Source organism: Erinaceus europaeus (genome assembly GCF_950295315.1).
Source record: "Erinaceus europaeus chromosome 5 unlocalized genomic scaffold, mEriEur2.1 SUPER_5_unloc_2, whole genome shotgun sequence".
Classification (NCBI taxonomy): domain Eukaryota; kingdom Metazoa; phylum Chordata; class Mammalia; order Eulipotyphla; family Erinaceidae; genus Erinaceus; species Erinaceus europaeus.
Window position 1 is genome coordinate 54,234 of NW_026647113.1, and position 19,103 is coordinate 73,336.

At 62.6% G+C, this 19,103-nt stretch overlaps 1 protein-coding gene across 1 annotated transcript in view; it reads left to right on the forward strand.

The window, feature by feature from the left end:
* The first annotated feature begins 3,188 nt into the window (after positions 1-3,188).
* COL4A2 (collagen type IV alpha 2 chain) overlaps positions 3,189-19,103 on the forward strand; it is a 91,822-nt gene continuing 75,907 nt past the window's right edge. The window contains exons 1-2 of the mRNA XM_060183779.1: positions 3,189-3,211; positions 3,309-3,366. Of these exons, the coding sequence (XP_060039762.1) occupies positions 3,189-3,211; positions 3,309-3,366 (81 nt within the window). The remainder of the gene's footprint in view (positions 3,212-3,308; positions 3,367-19,103) is intronic.

A 19,103-nucleotide genomic window follows, 5' to 3' on the forward strand; every position in this document is an offset into this window, starting at 1 on the left:
CCGCACAGCCCTGGGCATCAGCTGGGAGGGGGGTGGGGGCTAGTGATTTTGGGAAAGGGGACCAGCTGGGGGGGGGGGTGCACGATTTCAAACCCAGCCGGTCCTTATCCTAAAGGGACTTTTCCTCGCCCACCCAAGCCTGTCCGTGAGTCCTCTACCACAGAGTGACGGTCGCGGGAGGGTGGTGAGCCGCGGGGACAACCCCAGAGGGCCAGGGGACAGAAAAGGACAGAGTGACGTCCGACTGCCCCCCTCCATGAATCAGCAAGGGACAGACAGATCTTTAAAGACAAAAGCCAAGTGAAACCAACCCGAGCTCTGCCCGCCGCCCCCCTCCCACCTCCAAGGACCAGGCCTTTGGGTCAACACTGCGGACCCCCGTCAAGGGCTGTGCGGCTGCTCTGTGGCTGTGTGGCTGTGTATTCCGCACCCCAGGGTCACACCCCGACTGTCTGCACAGCCCGACTCTCCATGGGGGGGTCTGTCTGCAAGTCCCCCTCCCCCGCAGATGGACCGAGACAGATGGACCGGCCTGCGAGTCGCCGGGACTATCGATGACTTATACTGGCCCTCCCCCAAGTGGAGTGAGCATCGCTCTTGCTGAAGAGAAGCCAAAAGTAAATAAATAAATAAATAAATGAAGCCCAAAAGTCGTGAAACAGTTTAAGGCAGCAAGTAGCCCTGGGGGCCAGGCTGAGTGAGGGGCACCCCCCCCCCAAGAACAGAGTCATTTTTTAAAACCAGGAGGAGGGAGAGGGCGGAGGCTGAGAGTGGCCGCGTCCTGCCCGGGTCCCCTCCCCGCCGGGGCAGGACAGGGCGGCTGCACAGGGCGCTGGCCCCGGGGCAGGGTGCCGGGTGCTGGGTGCTGGGTGCTGGGCGCTGGGTGCCGGGCACCCGGGAACCAGTCTCAGGAGCTCAGCGGCCGGACCACGCGGGCTGCCCTGGGTCCAGCGTGGGGTCCGCTCGGTCCATCCTGCTCGGCCGGGGACACCGGGCGGCCGCAGGGCGGGGCCGCAGCTCCGGGCGGAGCCCCCCACCCAGGCCCGGGAGATCCCGGGGAGCGAGCCGGCCCGCCGCGGACCCCGGGCAGGTGGCTGCGGGTTCGAGCCCCGAGGCGGCGTGCGCGCCCTGTCCCCGGGGAGACCCCGGCGCGGCGCAGACAAAGGGGCCCCGGGGCGCATCCCCGGCGTCTGTCTGCGGCGTGGCGGAGGCGGCGGCGGGCCGGGGACAAAGGGACTCACCTTGGCGGCCGCCAGGGCCAGCAGGGCGGCGGGCAGCAGCAGCCTCAGGCCCGGCCGGGGCCCCATGCTGGCGGCGACTCTGGGCTGCGGCCGGCCCGCGGGCGCCCCAATTTGTTGGCGCCCCCCGCCCGCCCCTCCCCTGCGCGGGCGGCGCCTCCGGGGGGTGGGTCCTGCGAGCGCCTAAAGGCGGCGGCGCCCCGGCCTCTGCAGCCTCCGCGCCCGCCGGCCGCGCTCGCACCCGCGCCCCGGACCCCGAGCCCCGAGCCCCGAACCCCGAACCCCAAGACCCCCGGACCCAGCTGGACCCCCGCCCCCAGCAGCCGCACAGGTGAGCGAACCCCGGGGCCCCGCCGGCCACGAACTCCCGCCCCCGCCCCGCCGCATCCCCCGCCCCCAGCCCGCCGAGGGGAACGCGCCCCCCGCCACCCTGCTCCCCGCACCCCGGGGCGCGGCCTGGACCTGGGCGGGGGCGCCCACACGCGAGCAGGGACGGGCGGGGGAGGGCGCGGGCGCCCAGAACCGCGAACCGGCCCAAGTGCGCACGGAACCCCTCCCCCCCCGCACCCTGGGGCCCGGCCTGGGTGGAGACCAACCCTGCTTGGTGACTCCCAGACCCGAGGACCCCCCAGTCCCTGCTTGGTGACTCCCAGACCCGAGGACCCCCCAGGCCCAGCTTGGTGACTCCCAGACCCGAGGACCCCCCCCAGGCCCTGCTTGGTGACTCCCAGACCCGAGGACCCCTCCAGGCCCTGCTTGGGGACCCCTAGACCCGAGGACCCCCCCAGGCCCTGCCTGGTGACCCCCAGACCCGAGGACCCCCCAGACCCTGCTTGGTGACCCCCAGACCCGAGGACCCCCCCCCAGGCCCTGCTTGGGGACTCCCAGACCCGAGGACCCCTCCAGGCCCTGCTTGGGGACCCCCAGACCCGAGGACCCCCCAGGCCCTGCTTGGGGACCCCCAGACCCGAGGACCCCCCCAGACCCTACTTGGTGACCCCCAGACCCGAGGACCCCTCCAGGCCCTGCTTGGGGACCCCCAGACCCGAGGACCCCCCCAGACCCTACTTGGTGACCCCCAGACCCGAGGACCCCTCCAGGCCCTGCTTGGGGACCCCCAGACCCGAGGACCCCCCCAGACCCTACTTGGTGACTCCCAGACCCGAGGACCCCCCAGTCCCTGCTTGGTGACTCCCAGACCCGAGGACCCCCCAGGCCCAGCTTGGTGACTCCCAGACCCGAGGACCCCCCCCAGGCCCTGCTTGGTGACTCCCAGACCCGAGGACCCCTCCAGGCCCTGCTTGGGGACCCCTAGACCCGAGGACCCCCCCAGGCCCTGCCTGGTGACCCCCAGACCCGAGGACCCCCCAGACCCTGCTTGGTGACCCCCAGACCCGAGGACCCCCCCCCAGGCCCTGCTTGGGGACTCCCAGACCCGAGGACCCCTCCAGGCCCTGCTTGGGGACCCCCAGACCCGAGGACCCCCCAGGCCCTGCTTGGGGACCCCCAGACCCGAGGACCCCCCCAGACCCTACTTGGTGACCCCCAGACCCGAGGACCCCTCCAGGCCCTGCTTGGGGACCCCCAGACCCGAGGACCCCCCCAGACCCTACTTGGTGACCCCCAGACCCGAGGACCCCTCCAGGCCCTGCTTGGTGACCCCCAGACCCGAGGACCCCTCCAGACCCTGCTTGGTGACTCCCAGACCCGAGGACCCCCCAGGCCCTGCTTGGGGACCCCCAGGCCCGAGGACCCCCCAGGCCCTGCAAGGGGCACCGGGTCTCTCCAGCCCCCAGACCCATCCAAGTGCGCACGGACCCCTCCCCCTGCACGCTGGGGTGCGGCCTGGGCGGGAGCCCCTGGGGGGGCGGTCACCCCGTTTTCCTCACTCACCCGCTTTCTCGCCCCGCAGCCCAGCAGACCGGCCGAGCCCGGAGCCAGGCCGGCAACATGGGCCGAGTCGCACCGCCAAGGTGAGCCGCCCCTTCCCCCTCCCGGCCGGGAACTGGGGGTCCCCCACCACCCCACCACCCCACCACCCCGGGGCCACTCACCTCCCTGTCCCCGCAGGTGGCGGCTGCTGCTGGCAACCGTGACTCTGGCTCTCCTGGCCCCCGGCGCGCTGGCGGTGAGTCCTGACTCGGGTGGTGGGGAGGGGGGTCGTGGCTGCCTCGTGCGCCCCGAGTTCTGAGGACCCCGAATGACCTCAGGGTGCGTCTCCCCATTTGTAGGGACCCCAGGTGGATGTTGGCATGGGGGGCACCCAGTTTTGGAAACCCCAAGTGGTCCCTGGAAACGTCCTCCCCCAATGTCTGGGACCCCCCAGGTGGCTGCGGGGGCGAGACCCCCAGTTTCAGGAACCCCGAGTGGCTGCAGGGTGCTTGCCTGAGCTCAGGCTGGAGCCTCCCACGTGAGCTGGCGGGGAAGCTTCAGGAACCCCAGTTCTGCGCCCCCCCCCCCCCCGCAAACAGCCAGGCCCTGGCGGGGCCATGGGGGCAGAATGGCTCTTGGGGACACTTTCGGGGACAGTCCAGGGGTGGCTGTGCCCTGGTGCCGGAGCCGTGGCAGACTGTGGGTAAGGAGGCAGAAGCTCCCACCAGGCCCTGTCCCCCAGTGACCCTCTGGCAGGTGGCGGCCGGGCCAGTGCCGTCCCTGCTCCTGTCTCTCACGTGGGGACTGGGAACCGCGGCAGGCCAGCCGCTTCTGCTGTGTGCGTGGTGCCCGGGCTGGACAGCCTCTACAGCGGGGTGTGTGGGGACTCTGAGGTGACCGGCCCCTGGGTGACTGCTGGGCAGCCATGCTGTGTTTCCCGTGGGAAGAGGCGCTTGTGGTCTGCTGGACGTCCCGTCACTGGTCTGTCCTGGTCGCTGCGCAGTGAGGGCTGTCCAGGATTGGGGTGTCAGGGTTGCTGATGGGGAGAGAGCCCTGGCCTGTCCCAACACCAGAGCTGCAGGCCAGACCCAGGACAGCGGGTGCAGGGGCTGGGCAGGACTCTGGGCCCATCTCTCTCTGTCCCTCTTTCTCACCATGAACAAATAAATCAGGGCCAGGCGGTGGCATGACACACGTTACCATGCGCAAAGTCCCGAGTTCAAGCCCCAGCTCCCACCTGGAGAGGGGGAGTTTGACAAGTGACTGCAGGTGTCTCTCTGTCTCTCCTTTCTTTCTCCGTTTCTTTGTCTTACCAAACAAATAAATATTTTTTTAAATAAAATCTAAGAAAATAATATCATAGTATAAAAGGAAAAATTACTAGAACCAGAGGACCCGGGTTCAAGCTCCTGGTCCCCTCCTGCAGGGGGAAAGCTTCACGAGTAGTGCAGCACGCTGCAGGGGTCTCTCTGTCTCTGCCTCCTCCCCTCTCGATTTCTCGCTGTCTTTATTCAAGAAACAAAGTATTTTCAAAAGGGCAATAATGGTGGTCCAGGAGGTGGCACAGTGGATAAAGCTTTAGATTCTCAACCATGAGGTCCTGAGTTCAATCCCCAGCAGCACATGTACCAGAGTGATGTGTGGTTCTTTCTCCCTTTGCCTATCTTTCTCATAAATAAATAAATCCAAAAAAAAAAAAAAAGCAATAATGAATTAAGTGAATAAGTGAGTGAGTGAATCTTTTCAGAACAGTGAGAGAGGGCTGGTGAGACGGTTCACAGGGAGGGAGGAAGTGTGCTCTGTCATGCAGTGGAAGTGGGTTCGAGCCCCAGCCCCCACTGCAATGAAAAGTGTCTTTCTCTCTCTCTTCCTGTCTCTGTCTGAAAAAGTCAGCTTTGGAGGATGGAGTCCCTGAACTGACAGTAGTATAAATAATAAATTTATGAATAAATGAAGAGAGAGGGAGGGGGAGAGAGACCCCAGCCTGGCTTTCTGCCTCTCCATGTTCCGGTTCGGGCCTAGTGAAGGGAGAGCAGCAGACCGGTCAGTGTTGTCCAGCCCACTGGCCTTCCAGAGCCTGCCCTGGGGCCTCGGTGGAGAGCTGTGAGCTGGGCCTCAGCCCACGCGGAGCTGAGTGTGTACCGGCCCTCGCGGCCCTGGTCCCGAGCGTCCTTCCCGAGGGACCAGCAGCTCCTCTGGGACCGGCAGGCGCTGGCTATGTCCCCACTGCGGACAGGAAGTGAGCCCCTCCTTTGCTGGGCCGCAGGCACCCCAAATCCCTCGCCCAGCTCAGGCATGGCGAGCAGTTGAGTCGGGAGAGAAGACGGCCCGGCTGAGCTTGGCGCCACTTAGGATTCAGGTCCACAGCTCAGACCCTGACTGGACTCCAGGGGGCTGGGAGTCCGGGCACCATGGCTGAGTGTGGTGTCAGCAGTCCTGGGCCTGGGAGCACTGTGGTCAGGGGGGCCTGTGGTCAGCGGAGCCTGGGGTCAGCAGGGACAGTTGTCAGTGGGGCCCATGGTCTGCAGAGTCTGGGGTCAACAGGGTCTGTAGTCAGTGGGGCCCATGGTCAGTCAGTTCCATGGTCACTGGGGCCCACGGTTAGTGGGGCCCATGGTCAGTGGGGCCCATGGTCATTCGGTTCCATGGTCAGTCGGTTCCATGGTCACTGGGGCCCATGGTTACTGGGGCCCATGGTTACTGGGGCCCGTGGTCAGTGGGGCCCATGGTCAGTCGGTTCCATGGTCAGTAGGGCCCATGGTCACTGGGGCCCATGGTTAGTGGGGCCCATGGTCACTGGGGCCCATGGTCAGTTGGTTCCATGGTCAGTAGGGCCCATGGTCACTGGGGCCCATGGTTAGTGGGGCCCATGGTCACTGGGGCCCATGGTCAGTTGGTTCCATGGTCAGTAGGGTCCATGGTCACTGGGGCCCATGGTTAGTGGGGCCCTTGGTCAGCAGAGTCTGGGGTCAACAGGGTCTGTAGTCAGTGGGGCCCGTGGTCAGTCAGTCCCATGGTCAGTAGGGCCCATGGTCACTGGGGCCCATGGTCACTGGGGCCCATGGTCAGTGGGGACTGTGGTCAGTAGGGCCCATGGTCACTGAAGCCCATGGTCAGTGGAGCCTGTGGTCAGTAGGAACTGTGGTCAGTGGGACTGTGGCCAATGGAGTCCGTGGTGAGCAAGACCCATGGTCAATGGGGTCCATGGTCAGTAGGACCCATGGTCAGCAGAGTCGGTGGTTATCATCATGGTCAGTGAAACCCATGGTCAGCAGGGGCTCATGGTCAGTGGGGTCGGTGGTCAGCAGGGGCCCGTGGTCATGGGATCTGTGATCAGTAAGGGCCTGTGGTCAGTGGGACCCATGGTCAGCAGGGGCCCATAGTCTGGGATCTGTGGTCAGTAGTAGCCTGTGGTCAATGGGGTTCGTGGTAGCAGGGGCCCGTGGTCAGTAAGGGCCTGTGGTCAGTAGGGGCCTGTGGTCAGCGGGGTTCATGGTCAACATGGGACCATGGTCAGTAAGGGTCAGTGGGGCCCATGATCAGTGGTGCCAGTGGTCATGAGACCTGTCATCAGTGGGACCTGTGGTCAGGGGGGCCAGTGGTCATGGGACCTGTGATCAGTGTGGCCTGTGGTCAGTAGGGACCCATGGTCAGCAGGGGCCTGTGGTCAGTGGGGCCTGTGGTCAGTGGGGCCTGTGGTCAGCAGGGGCCTGTGGTCAGTGGGGCCTGTGGTCAGCAGGGGCCTGTGGTCAGTGGGGCCAGTGGTCAGTGGGGCCTGCATGTGGACGTGTGGGTGGTGTGTGGGCACTGGCCCACTCTGACCATAGCTCCGTGGACAGACGGAGAAACAGACACACAACGTGTAGTTCCCTTGCAGGCGGGGTGGGGGTTTGAACCCTCAGCCCAGGGTCAGCATGAGGGATGGGGGCCTCTTCCCAGCTCTGAGGAGACTGGCAGAGTAGACCCGTCCTCCTCTCTACTTGACCCCAAGATGGGGAGCCCAGAGCGGGGTTCAGGGGTACCTCCAAGGGTCTTCCAAAGGGCGAGAAGGAGGCAGACATTCTCAGGGGCCTGACCGTGGCTTGGGGAGCCCACCGCCTGGGCAGGGCTCTAGGAGGTCAGGGGTACCTTCCATGGTGGGGGGGCCGACTGTCCAGGTGAGGGGGGCTTCCCTCGGCCTGAGCTCACTCTGTATCCTGCGGGGGCAGGGGCTACAGCGGCCCCACCTGGGGGCTGGGGGCTGGGGGTCTCTGGCTGCCACATTCACAGCCAGGGCTTCTGCGCCACCAGGGCAAAGAAGGTTCCAGGCCTCTGTTCCCAGACGGCCTGCTGACTTCAAAGGCTTGTGCAGCCCTGCAGCTAAGCCACCTTATCTGCAGTCTGCAAGCTCTGAGGAGAGAGAACATTCCAGAAGCCAAGGCCAGTGAGGCACATAGGTGGCAGACTGGCCAGAACCCCTGACCTCACTTTTTCTTGGGGGGTGGGGTGCTCAGCAAGCCGAAATGGGTGGGCTTCCGGGCCAGGCAGACCCTTTGCACATTCTCCCCTTCCACCAGCTTCTGGAGACTGAGGAATGGGGAGCAGTGGTCCCCCAAATTCTGCTCCCATAGCCCATGACTCAAAGCCCAGCCCCTGAGAAGGAGGGTGACACCAGGGGGCCTCCCCTGTGCTTGGAGACGCAGCCCCCCCCCCCCATGTCCTGCAACACCAGACCCTGGGGGCTGTGGGACTTGGCCTCAGTGAACAAGAAGGGGTGTGCCCCGCACCTCAAAACAGCCAGTGTGAAAGGCCTTCTGCTAGCCCAGAGAGCCACATCTGGGGGTGTATTTGGAGCCAGGGAGGGGAACGCGGAGCCAGAGTTCCAGAGCGAATGACAGGAAGCGAAGAGGGAAGGCCACAGAGTGGGGTGGGGGTGAGGGTGGCGGCTGGGTGCCTGCCGGGAGGAGGCTCTGAGACTGGCCTGCTGGGCACGGTCCCCCGAGGCCCGAGGTGGCAGGGAAGCTGGGTGCTGGGTGCTGGGGGGCTGCAGCTTCCCCCACGGCACCACCTGGAGCTGGCTGGGTGGCCAGAACGGGATCCTGGGCTGTTGAGGGAACATGGGCACGTCTCCTCAGGCCGGTTCTAGCCACACCAGGGACGCCCCTGTGGATGCTGTGGGCGGGGGGGGGGGGGGGGGGGGGCTGGACTACACGGCCTCCCTGGGAGGAACTCCAGAAGCCTGTGGGCTGGGCGCTTTGGGGCCTGCAGCTGACGTTGGGGACCTGCAGGGTTGCCCCGACAGGGTCCTGGTCTGTCTCCTCACCTCTCCCCCTGCCCCGCCCCGGCCACTGGCCCGGCTTCCAGAAAGGAACAAGGTCCCCCCCAAAAAAATAGTCTCCTAGCAGGTGTCCCAGGGCCCAGGAGCAGCTGAGGAGACACACACACGTGCAAGAAGGGTCTGAGTCATGGCCCGTTACGCCCTGGGCTCTTACCACTGCGCTAGACTGCCCAGTCCACACCCAGAGACTGTGCCCCAGGGCCCAGGAGGAGCAGGCGTGGGCCTGTGACCGGGGCACGTGGGTACATGAGGCCGAGCTCTGTGCCCGGAGAGGGAGGAGGAGGGAGGTGGAGACACGGGCGAGATGAACCCAGCCCTGCACACCACAGCGCACGAATGAGACGGACAGACGGACGGGTGGGAGACAGACATCTTTGAAATGAAAGCCAGGTGGTGATGGCTGCTGTAAGGAGAGGCAGAGCCCAAGGGGGGGGGGAGCAGGAGGAGTCCTGGGGGCTGGGGGCTGGGGGCTGGGGGTTTCTGGCTGCCACATTCACAGCCAGGGCTTCTGCCCCACCAGGGAAGGGAAGGTTCCAGGCCTCTGTTCCCAGACGGCCTGCTGACTTCAAAGGCTTATGCAGCCCTGCAGCTAAGCCGCCTTATCTGCAGCCTGCAAGCTCTGAGGGGAGAGAACATTCCAGAAGCCAAAGCCAGTGAGGCACATAGGTGGCAGACTGGCCAGAACCCCTGACCTCAGCTGGGGGGGGGGGGCGGTTGAGGAGGAGGTAGAGAGATGGATGGATGGGTAGATGGGTGGATGGGTGGATGGATGGGTGGGTGGATGGGTGGGTGGGTGGGTGGATGGATGGATGGATGGGTAGATGGGTGGGTGGATGGATGGATGGATGGGTGGGTGGATGGATGGATGGATGGATGGATGGATGGATGGATGGATGGATGGATGGATGGATGGGGAAATGGGTGGGTGGGTGGGTGGATGGATGGATGGATGGATGGATGGATGGATGGATGGGTAGATGGATGGATGGGTGGATGGGTGGGTGGGTGGGTGGGTGGATGGATGGGGAAATGGATAGATAAGTAGATGGCTAGATGGAGAGATAAAAGGATGGATGGGGAGAAGGGGAAATAGAGGGTTGGATGAACAGATGGGTGGCTGACTGACAGGTAGATGGATGGATGGGTGGATGGACGGACACAGAGGAGGACAGGCTGACGGAGCGATGGAGAGACAGTCAGCTGTGCTGTCTGCTGGCTTTTCAGCACCTCAGCCTGTCACCCAGCTCAGGGCAGCTGGTCGTCCCCCTGTCCTGGGGACAGAGACCTCAGCACCATGGGGAGGGGGCTCAGCTGCAGTTTGGAGGAGAGAGAGATGGTTGGGGGGGGGGTCTGTGGCCTCAGGACCTGGCTGCGGGAACACAGGGACCCTGGGGTGGGGCAGAGACCCTGACAGTGGCAGCCTTCAGCTGCTTCCTCCAGCCGGAGAAGTGCTGGGAAGGGAGGAAGCATAGCTGGAGACAGGCCAAGACGTGAGGGGACCTTTCCCAGACCGGAGGCTCTGCTGAGGCCTCCCAAGAGGCCTGGGGACAGACCCCCGCCAACGGAGGGCACAGCCCCCGTGCCCCTCTTCTGGAAGGTCCTTGGCTGTCTGGCTGCACACTCAGACCCCACCGCCCACGCACATCCCAGGAGATACCCGGGTAGCCGGCAAGGAATGTTCCGGCTGGAATTCCAAGGAGGAATGCCGCCCCCTCCCCTTCCTTCCTTCCTAGCTCATTGTCCTGTGTCCCAGTACCCTGCTATCTGAGGGCCTGCCTCCCTGCCCCCTCGCCCCACACCCCAACCTCAGCTCCGCCAGGATTTCCTCTTAGTCACTGTGTTTGGACCCAGGTCCCCTTCCCATTGCAAAACAAGGACTGAACGACAAAGGGTCTGGAACCATCCGGGAGGGTGTGCGGCCCCCTCGGGCGGCGTGAGCTGGACAAGATGGGGCGACAGGGTGACAGGGCGGACGGACGGGTGAGCCCGTCTGCTGAGGGGCACAGTGCCAGCCTGGGCTCTTGGGACAAGGCCACCAAGCCTGAGCCACTGAGAAAGTAAAACCAAAACCGTGATGTTGGCCAGACTCACTCCTGCCCGAAAAGGCAGCTGGCAGCGGAGGGTGGGGTGGAGTAATGGTTCTTGGTACCCATCCCAGGCACCCCCCCCTTCAGATGACATATGGCATCTCTCCCAGCCCTGGAGGACTTCTGGGGAGAGGAGGCTTCCTGTTCTCACAGCCTCTCTGAGAAGCTGAGCTGCGGGTTTGAGGGGATGTGGTCCAGCTGGGGTCTAGGAAGGGCCCGGGAGCCAGACAGCTCAGCTCCCAGGACCCCCACACCACAGGGGAACCTCCCCGCCACTTCTCCTGTTAAGCTGCTCCCGCAGGAGGGGAGACGAACCAGCCCGGAGACGGCGACCCTCACCCCGTAGGCCAGGCCAGGCCAGTCCCCTCCCGCCCCTCTGGGCGTCCCTATGGTCACTTATGGATGAACCCTCAGCTAGCCGCCACTCACCTGAGTGGACTCTAAGAATTCTAGAAAGAAATGTCTGGCTACACTGACTGGTGTGGGACAGGCATTAGACGACAGAGCTGGCCAGTTTATTTATTCAATCCAGAGGCTCCTTGCTGAAATTAGACTAAAGGCATGTGGACTCTGGCCTGGGAGGTGAAGAGCCGGGTGGGTGGCTGGAAAGTGGGTCCCCCCACCCCCAGACCAGCCCCGGGCCCCCCTCCTCCGTGTTGTAGGAACAGCAAGTGTGTTCAGTTAAAGGGGGGGGGAGAGACGGGGGTCTCCCTAGTCCTCTGGTGCAGAGCTCTGCAAAGCCGCTCTTCTCCGGTCTGGAGTCGGAACAGAGGAGGGGGGCTGTGTATTGGGGAGCTCGGCCCGGCTCCCTGGGTTCCGTCCCCAGAGACCAAATGCGGAGAGATGAGGGCAGCTGTTCTCCATGCCTCGGGGAAAGGCACCTTGGACGACCTTCCTTTTGAGACATTCTGGGTGTTAAAAATTAGTGAATTTCCTCAGATAGACCTGGACGCAGAGCACTGATGCCCTGCCTAGGGCGTGTGGGAGAAGGGACGTTCCAGACAGTCCTGTCCCTGTCCTCTGGCTGGGGTACCTGGGTCCAGACTGCGGCTTCCCTGCTGGTCTGGGAGATAGGAGTGAGTGTGTCATCCCAGCCACCTGCCCGGGGGGGCTCCTCCTGGGGAGACATCACAGGGACATTCCCATTGTCAGGCCGCCCTCCACCCACCACACCTCCAGATACCTCTTATCTTCCCTTTGTGAAGCTCAGACCCCAAGGAACAATGGCTGTCCCCACCCTCCAGCCCCTCCTCCAAGGGCCACCATCGTGAGTCTGCGTCAGAACCTCCCTCCTTCTCAGGATGATGCAGAGTTGACATTTGCGGGAATGCTAATTCCCAGGTGGGGCGTCTCCTCTTGGCCATGAGATCACCAAGGTTGACACCAGGTTGGGAGAAAGGATGGCCCATAAGTGGGGCCCTGCAGACACTCTGCTCCCCCTTTCCCGCCGGTGTTCCCCACCCAGGGGGATGGGTGCTCTGGGTTGGGGGAGAGGGGGACAGAGGTGACCCCAGGTCTCAGGTCAGGGTGCCTCAGGAGGGACGCAGAGAAGGGAGGCTTGGGGAGCCAGGAAGAGCCCCCAGAATCTGCACGCCAGGATTAGAGGGATCACCTTCCTCAGAGCCGGAGGCCGGTACCCCAGTGATACCAAAGTTGGGGTGAAGGGAGGTGAGACAACCATCTGGGGTGTCTCCTCGGAACACCCCCATGGCCACCTGTATCGGGGTGCTGGGTCCCCCCAGTGTCTGGCCCAGTTCAGTAAGTGCCGTTCCCCTGCAGGGTGGGCAGCCCGGGCTCCAGTGAGCAGGGGTCAGGATGGCCACCGCTCCGGTCCCAGCGGGAAGGGCTGGGTGGCCACGATGGACCCGGGTAGAGGGCGCGTGTTACCGGAAGGCCCAGCGTCCCCTCTGAGACCCCCCCCCCCATGACCAGGAGGAAGCCAGGGACAGACACTGAGCCAGCCCCCAGGAATGGTGGCAGCTTGGGCGCTGAGGCCTGGCTCTCAGGACACACAGACAGACAGACAGACAGAAGCCGGTGGGCAGGACATTCCGGGGAGGGGGGGCCTTCTGCCCCGACCCTAGCCTTCAGCAGGGCATATGCACTGAGCTGAGCCTCTCAGGCTGGGAGAGCCCCCAACTCGCCGTCCGAGCCCCTCCCCGAGGCCCCGTGCTCCGTCCAGATGGCCAGGGCAGGGCTGGGCAACCTTCTTCTCCAGAGGGGACACTGCACCCCCTGGGTGATGGTCAGTCGTGCGTTGAGCCTCTGAGATTCAAACCAAGTCTTCTGGAAAATTCCATGGCCAGTCATGTGGGGGGGGGACTATTGGGGGGGAGCCTGGAGGGAGGCCTCGAGCACAGGCGGGTGGGGTGGGGGCTGGGCAGGGACCAAGATGCCCCAGTCTCTCTGCTCACCCCCTCCCGGGGGCCACCTCTTCTGAGCTCAGTGAGTCTGTGTCCTGTCCCTCCTCCCTCACCCCTGCAGGTTGGGACTTGGCTGGGGGGGGGAGGGGCAGGGGGCAGGCTCCCACATGCTCAGGGCTCCCCAGGCCCCTTCGTTGGGGAAGCCCACCCACCTCTCTCCTCCCAGCCCTGAGGTCCTGGAACCCTGGCAGGAGTGATGTGTTTAGTCTTTGCTCCTCCTGCCTCTTTCTCCCCAGCAGCCTGAGGGCCCCGGAGAACCCCGTAAAGGTTTATTTCTCTCCAGAGAGAGAGAGAGAGAGAGAGAGAAGCCAGAGTACCATCAGCACAGGGTGCCAGGGATCAGGCCTGGAGCCTCGGCCTTGCCAGTCCTGCACTCCACCAGCTGAGCTATCTTCTCTGGTGCCCAGGAGATGTTTGAAACTGGCTTTCGGTTGGGCCCAGGGGTGCCAGGCTTTTCACGGATACCCTTCTCAGCCTCAGGTGAGAGGGCGACGTCCCCATCCTGCCCCGTCACCTCAGTGGGGACTCTCCCTGGGGGTCAGCCCAGCCCCTGAGAGGTCCCTGGAATTCTCTGCCCCGGTTACCTGAATCCTGAACTCAGCTCCTGCACCCGTGCTGGGAAGGCCCTCTTCCATTGCCTTGACATTCTCTCTCTTCTGTATGATTTGTCTTTATTCTATTTCTGTGAGTGATTTCACATTGATTTACAAAGTTACAAGCTGGCAGGGGTCTGACTCCACGCCGTCCCCACCCGCAGAGCTCTGTGTCCCCTCCCCTCCCCTGGAAACCGCAGTGGTCCCCCCGCGTCCCAGATGTGGGCTGGCTGTGAGTTCTAGAGCTGTGTGTGTGTGTTAGGGATTTACCCCCCTGCCTTCTCTTCCTCCCTGAGTTGCACCTGCACCTGTTGCTACTTGCCAGCGTCCTCCCTTATTTCCTCTTCTCTCTCAGATAAGAGAAGCAGCGTCTGGCTCCCCTTTCAGTGACAGGATGAAAACAAGATTCCCGGCGACAGACGCTTCAGTTCTGCTGGGGTTGGGGTTCAGAGCCCTCTGGTCGCCCCCCTCACAGCTTCCTCTCTGGGAGCGTGGGCCATGACTCTCTTTGGGGTTCATTCCCTGACATTTGCTGGCTGCAGAATGCGCGTGCAGTTCTCGGTGGGGACTGCTGGCTGGGGCCACCTGCCGTAGCTTTGGCTGGGGTGCTGGGGTGCTGGGGTGATGGGTGATGGGTGCTGGGGTGATGGGTGATGGGTGATGGGTGCTGGGGTGATGGGTGCTGGGGTGATGGGTGCTGGGGTGCTGGGTGATGGGTGCTGGGTGCTGGGTGATGGGTGATGGGTGATGGGTGCTGGGTGCTGGGGTGATGGGTGATGGGTGCTGGGGTGATGGGTGATGGGTGCTGGGGTGCTGGGGTGATGGGTGCTGGGGTGATGGGTGATGGGTGCTGGGCTGATGGGTGATGGGTGCTGGGGTGCTGGGGTGCTGGGTGCTGGGTGATGGGTGCTGGGGTGCTGGGTGCTGGGTGCTGGGTGATGGGTGCTGGGGTGATGGGTGCTGGGTGCTGGGGTGATGGGTGCTGGGGTGATGGGTGCTGGGGTGATGGGTGTTGGGTGCTGGGGTGCTGGGGTGATGGGTGATGGGGTACTGGGGTGATGGGTGATGAGTGCTGGGGTGATGGGTGCCGGGGTTCTGGGGTGCTGGGGTGCCGGGGTGCTGGGTGCCAGGGTGCCGGGGTGCTGGGTGCTGGGGTGCTGGCATGCGTGCGGTGCCCCAGGCAAGGGGCTGCCTTCCGTCCGCAGCCACGGTGCTGAAAAGCTGAGCAGCAGACGCTTAATCCCAGCTGAGTCAGGCCCAGGCCCAGGGCCCTGCTCCTGATAAGCCCTCAGAGTGTTTGCTCGGAACCAGCTTGAAAACTCTGCAAGAGCCAGAAGTTCCTCCTTTATTATTTTTCTCTTTATTAGTGATTCCCAAAACTGGGAGATAACGGCGGCCCGGTTCCCCAGCACCCCAGCAGCAGAGCCGTGGCCCCTGCCCTCCCTCCACTGCGAGCCGCACAGCTTCTCCCAAGGTCACAGATACGGGCGGACTCTCTCTCTCTTTCTGATTCTTTTTTTATTTTCCTGTTAGGGATTTAATGCTGATTTACAAAAGCTAGCGGGGCTACAGCTCCACCCCGTCCCCACCCCCAGAGCTGTGTCCCCGTCCCCTCCACCGGGAACGGTCACAGACGTGGGCTGACTGTCGTTTCTCCGTCGACGATATTTATATGTTTGCTCAGTTTTTCCCACGGTCCTGCCCTCTCTTCCTAAGTCACACCTATACCTATTGCTACCTCTGAGCGTCCTTTTTTGATTTTCTTATTAAGGATTGATTTACAAAAATAAGAGCTAAGAGGAGACTAATTCCACGCCGTCCCCACCCCCAGAGCTGTGTCCCCGTCCCCTCCACTGGGAATGGCACTGCTTCTCCCACGGTCACAGATACGGGCTGTTATTTCCGTAACTATTGATATTTACATATATTTGCCCGTTTCTCCCTCTGGTCCTGCCTTCTCTCCCTTTCTAACTCACACCTACACCTGTTACTATTTCCAAATGTCCCTCCCTTTGTCCTCTTCTCTCTCCGGGTCCTGATGGAGTTGGGGCTCAGAGCCCTCTGGGCATCTTCCCCTGACATTTTTCCCCCTCTGGGATCCTGGACCCAAATTCTTTATGGGGAGCAGAAGGTGGGAGTTCTGGCTTCTGTCACTGCTTCTCCGCTGGACGTGGGTGTTGGCAGGTGGATCCACACCCCCAGCCTGTGTCTGTCTGTCCCTCGTGGGGCAGGGCTCTGGGGAGGGGAGGCTCCAGGACACACAGGGGAGGGCGTCTGCCCAGGGAGGGCAGGGTGGCGTCATGGCGGCATCTCCAGGAGCCATAAAGTCTTTTTTTCTCTCTCCCCTCTCTCATCCATTCCCTTCCCTTCTCTCTCTCTTTCTCACTCTCTCTCCCCCTCTCCTGTGAATAGCTCTCTCCTTTGAAATAACTAAGAACATTTCCTCAAAAAAAAAAAAAAAAAAAAAACTTTGGAATGTTCCCGTTGAAGAAATGCTTGTATAAACAAATCAGTAGGATTTTGCTTCTCTTTCCATCTTCCCCCAGCTCGGCTAATTTTTCTTTCCTGTTTCATCTCATCTTGCCACGATTAAGTGAAATCAGTCAGGCATTGCACCCACGCGGGTGTCTCCAGCGGGACAGAGATGGTGACACAGAGGGAGGCCTCGCCGGCTCCCTGCTTCCCTCCTCCTGCGACGTGTGGACAGAAAGCTCTGGACTTTAGGGGGACGAGGGTGGGCAGGGCATACAACAGTGAGGACACCCATCTTTCTGTGAGGACATCTTTCTGTGAGGGCCTCTTTCTGTGAGGACGCCCATCTTTCTGTGAGGGCATCTTTCTGTGAGGATGCCCATCTTTCTGTGAGGACTCCCATCTTTCTGTGAGGACTCCCATCTTTCTGTGAGGAAACCCATCTTTCTGTGAGGAAACCCATCTTTCTCTGAGGACGCCCACCTTTCTCTGAGGAAACCCATCTTTCTGTGAGGAAACCATCTTTCTGTGAGGAAACCCATCTTTCTGTGAGGATGTCCATCTTTCTGTGAGGGTGTGAGAGGTGTGAGAGCCCGGACCCGTCAGCTTTGGAGTGGAGTTCACCTCAGCTCCTCAGAGGGATGGAGTTGGGAGGCTGGAGGGAGGCAGAGACAGCCCCCCGTCCCCCCCCCACACACTTCAGTTACAACCATCCCCAGTAAGGTCCAGTTGCCCCAGGCCCCTCGTCCAGGGACGCCACCATGTGACCCCAGCCATGAAATTGTTTTCTACATGAGGTCATTTATTTGAGTAGCTGGTGTGGCCTGCTGCTTTCAGACTTGTTTTGGAGAAGGAGACACGGGAGGGCAGGATATCCCCCAAAGCTCTGGTGGGTCCTCTCGGGACTGAGTGCAGCCGGAGCTGGGAGTCTCCCCTTCTAGCGACACCGGTCATGCTTGAGGTGCAGGCAGGTAAGAGATAGGAGGCTGCCACCAAGCTGCAGACGCTGCCATGATGCCACCCTGGCCTCCCTGGGCAGACGCCCTCACCCGTGTGATCCCGGAGCCTCCCCTCCCCAGAGCCCTGCCCCACTAGGGACAGACAGACACAGGCTGGGGGTGTGGGTCCACCTGCCAACACCCATGTCCAGCGGAGAAGCAATGACAGAAGCCAGAACTCCCACCTTCTGCTCCCCATGAAGAATTTGGGTCCCTGCTCCCAGAGGGGGAGAAATGTCAGGGGAAGGTGACCAGAGGGCCCTGAGCCCCGACTCCATCGAGACGCAGAGAGAGAAGAGGGAAAAGGAGGGACACTTGGATGGAGTCACAGGTGTAGGTGTGTCTTGCAAAGGGAGAGAAGGTGGGGCCTTAAAAAATAAAAAGAACGAGGGCCAGACTGGGGCGCACCCGGGTAAACACTCACATGACGGGGCGCAAGGACCCGGGTTCAAGCCCCTGGCCTCCACCTGCAGGGGGAAAGCTTCCTGAGTGGTGAAGCAGGGCTGCGGTATCTCCTCCCTCTGTCTATCCAGTAATAATAAAAAATAAAGAGGGGAATCTACGCAGTGTAGGCAGGTGATAGCAGGAGTAATGGTCAGCCCCCGGCTGCAGCCCTGGGAGGACTGCTGGAGCTTCCAGCCGAGGGAGCGGGGACACAGCTCTGGGGGTGGCCGCGGGCGGACTTGTGCCCCGTCGCTGTGATTTTGTAAAGCAGTGTGAGTCACCGACAAAGAAAAGAGAGAGGGGGGCCGCGGGGTGGCGCGCCTGGCTGAGCGCACATGTTACAGTGCACAAGGACCCGGGTTCGAGCCCCCCGGCCCCCACCCGCATAGGGGAAGCTTCACGGGTGGTGAAGCAGGGCTGCGTGTCTCTCTCTCTAGCTCTATCTCTCTATCTATCGCCCCTGTCCTCTCAATTTCTGGCTGTCTCTGTCCAATACGCAAATAAAGATAATAAGATTTTTTAAAAGATGCCTTAAAGAAAAGAGAGAGAGAGAGAGAGAGAGGGAGAGAGGAGGCTGGGCTGGTTGTCTCTTCAGTCCCCAAGACGTTGAATGAGGGACCCCGAGCCCAGTGTCCGAACGCCTCTCTTGCTCTGCGAACACTTCCCCTCTGATGTCACCTTGAGTCAACAGGCTACCAGGCCTTTTGATGTCTCTGCTTGAAAGGATGGAATTCCTGAGAAATCCCATTCCTTGGAATGTCTGCCTGCCGGGAAGGCCAGAGGATGGCACGCCAAGGCCGGGGCGGGCGGGGGACGGGCCCACGGGCCCTTTGAAGGCTAAGCTGCCCCGGAGCCCCCCAGAGAGGGTAGGCAGTCCTGGCCCTTGTCTGGAGGCCGTATCTCCCCGTATCTCGTCCTCCTCCGCCCCTTCAAAGCCAGGCCCTTGTCTCTGCTCTTTCCCAAGGCGTCTCTGGGCCGCTATCTCACTTAATCCTCAGACCCCTCAGATCCCAGGGCAGCGGGGAGATCAGAGGACCCTGCCCGGCCGCCGAGCCCTTTCTAATCCTGAGGGGTGTGTCCCAGGCACTCCAGGATTTCTCCGGAATGTCTCCCTTTCAAGGGGAGACATGAAAAGGCCAGGAGCCCCGGTGACATCAGAGAGATGGCGCCCAGAACAAGAGCCGTGCCCCCCGCGCCCCCCTCGGCATGGGGTCGCAGGGCTCACCCGTCTCCGTGTGCGTCTCTCGCCCACCATGTCCGTCCGCCCAGCCCCGGCTCTGCCTCCGGTCCTCTCGGGCCTTTACTCAGTGCAGGGGCTGTCTGCCCGCCTGAGCGCGGGCTCACCTGTGTCTGCCTTCTTCTGCCTCACCTGGCCTGGCCTGCCACCCACTGCCGGGGCTGGGGGTCGCGTCCTCTCGTGCTGAGTGGGGTCCTGGCGCCTCACCCCAAACCTCCGTCCACACGCTCACCCCCCCTGTGGCGAGCTTGTGGGCCTGCTGCTGACGTCAGAGAGGGAGGTCAGTTAGGACACTGGAAGTGAAGAGACATGGACAGAGGAGGGACGGGGGGGTTGGCCACTGGTGGAGAGAGAGAGCGGGAGAAAGAGAGGAGAGAGAGAGAGAGAGAGAGTGGGAGAGAGGAAGAGAGAGGGGGAGAGAG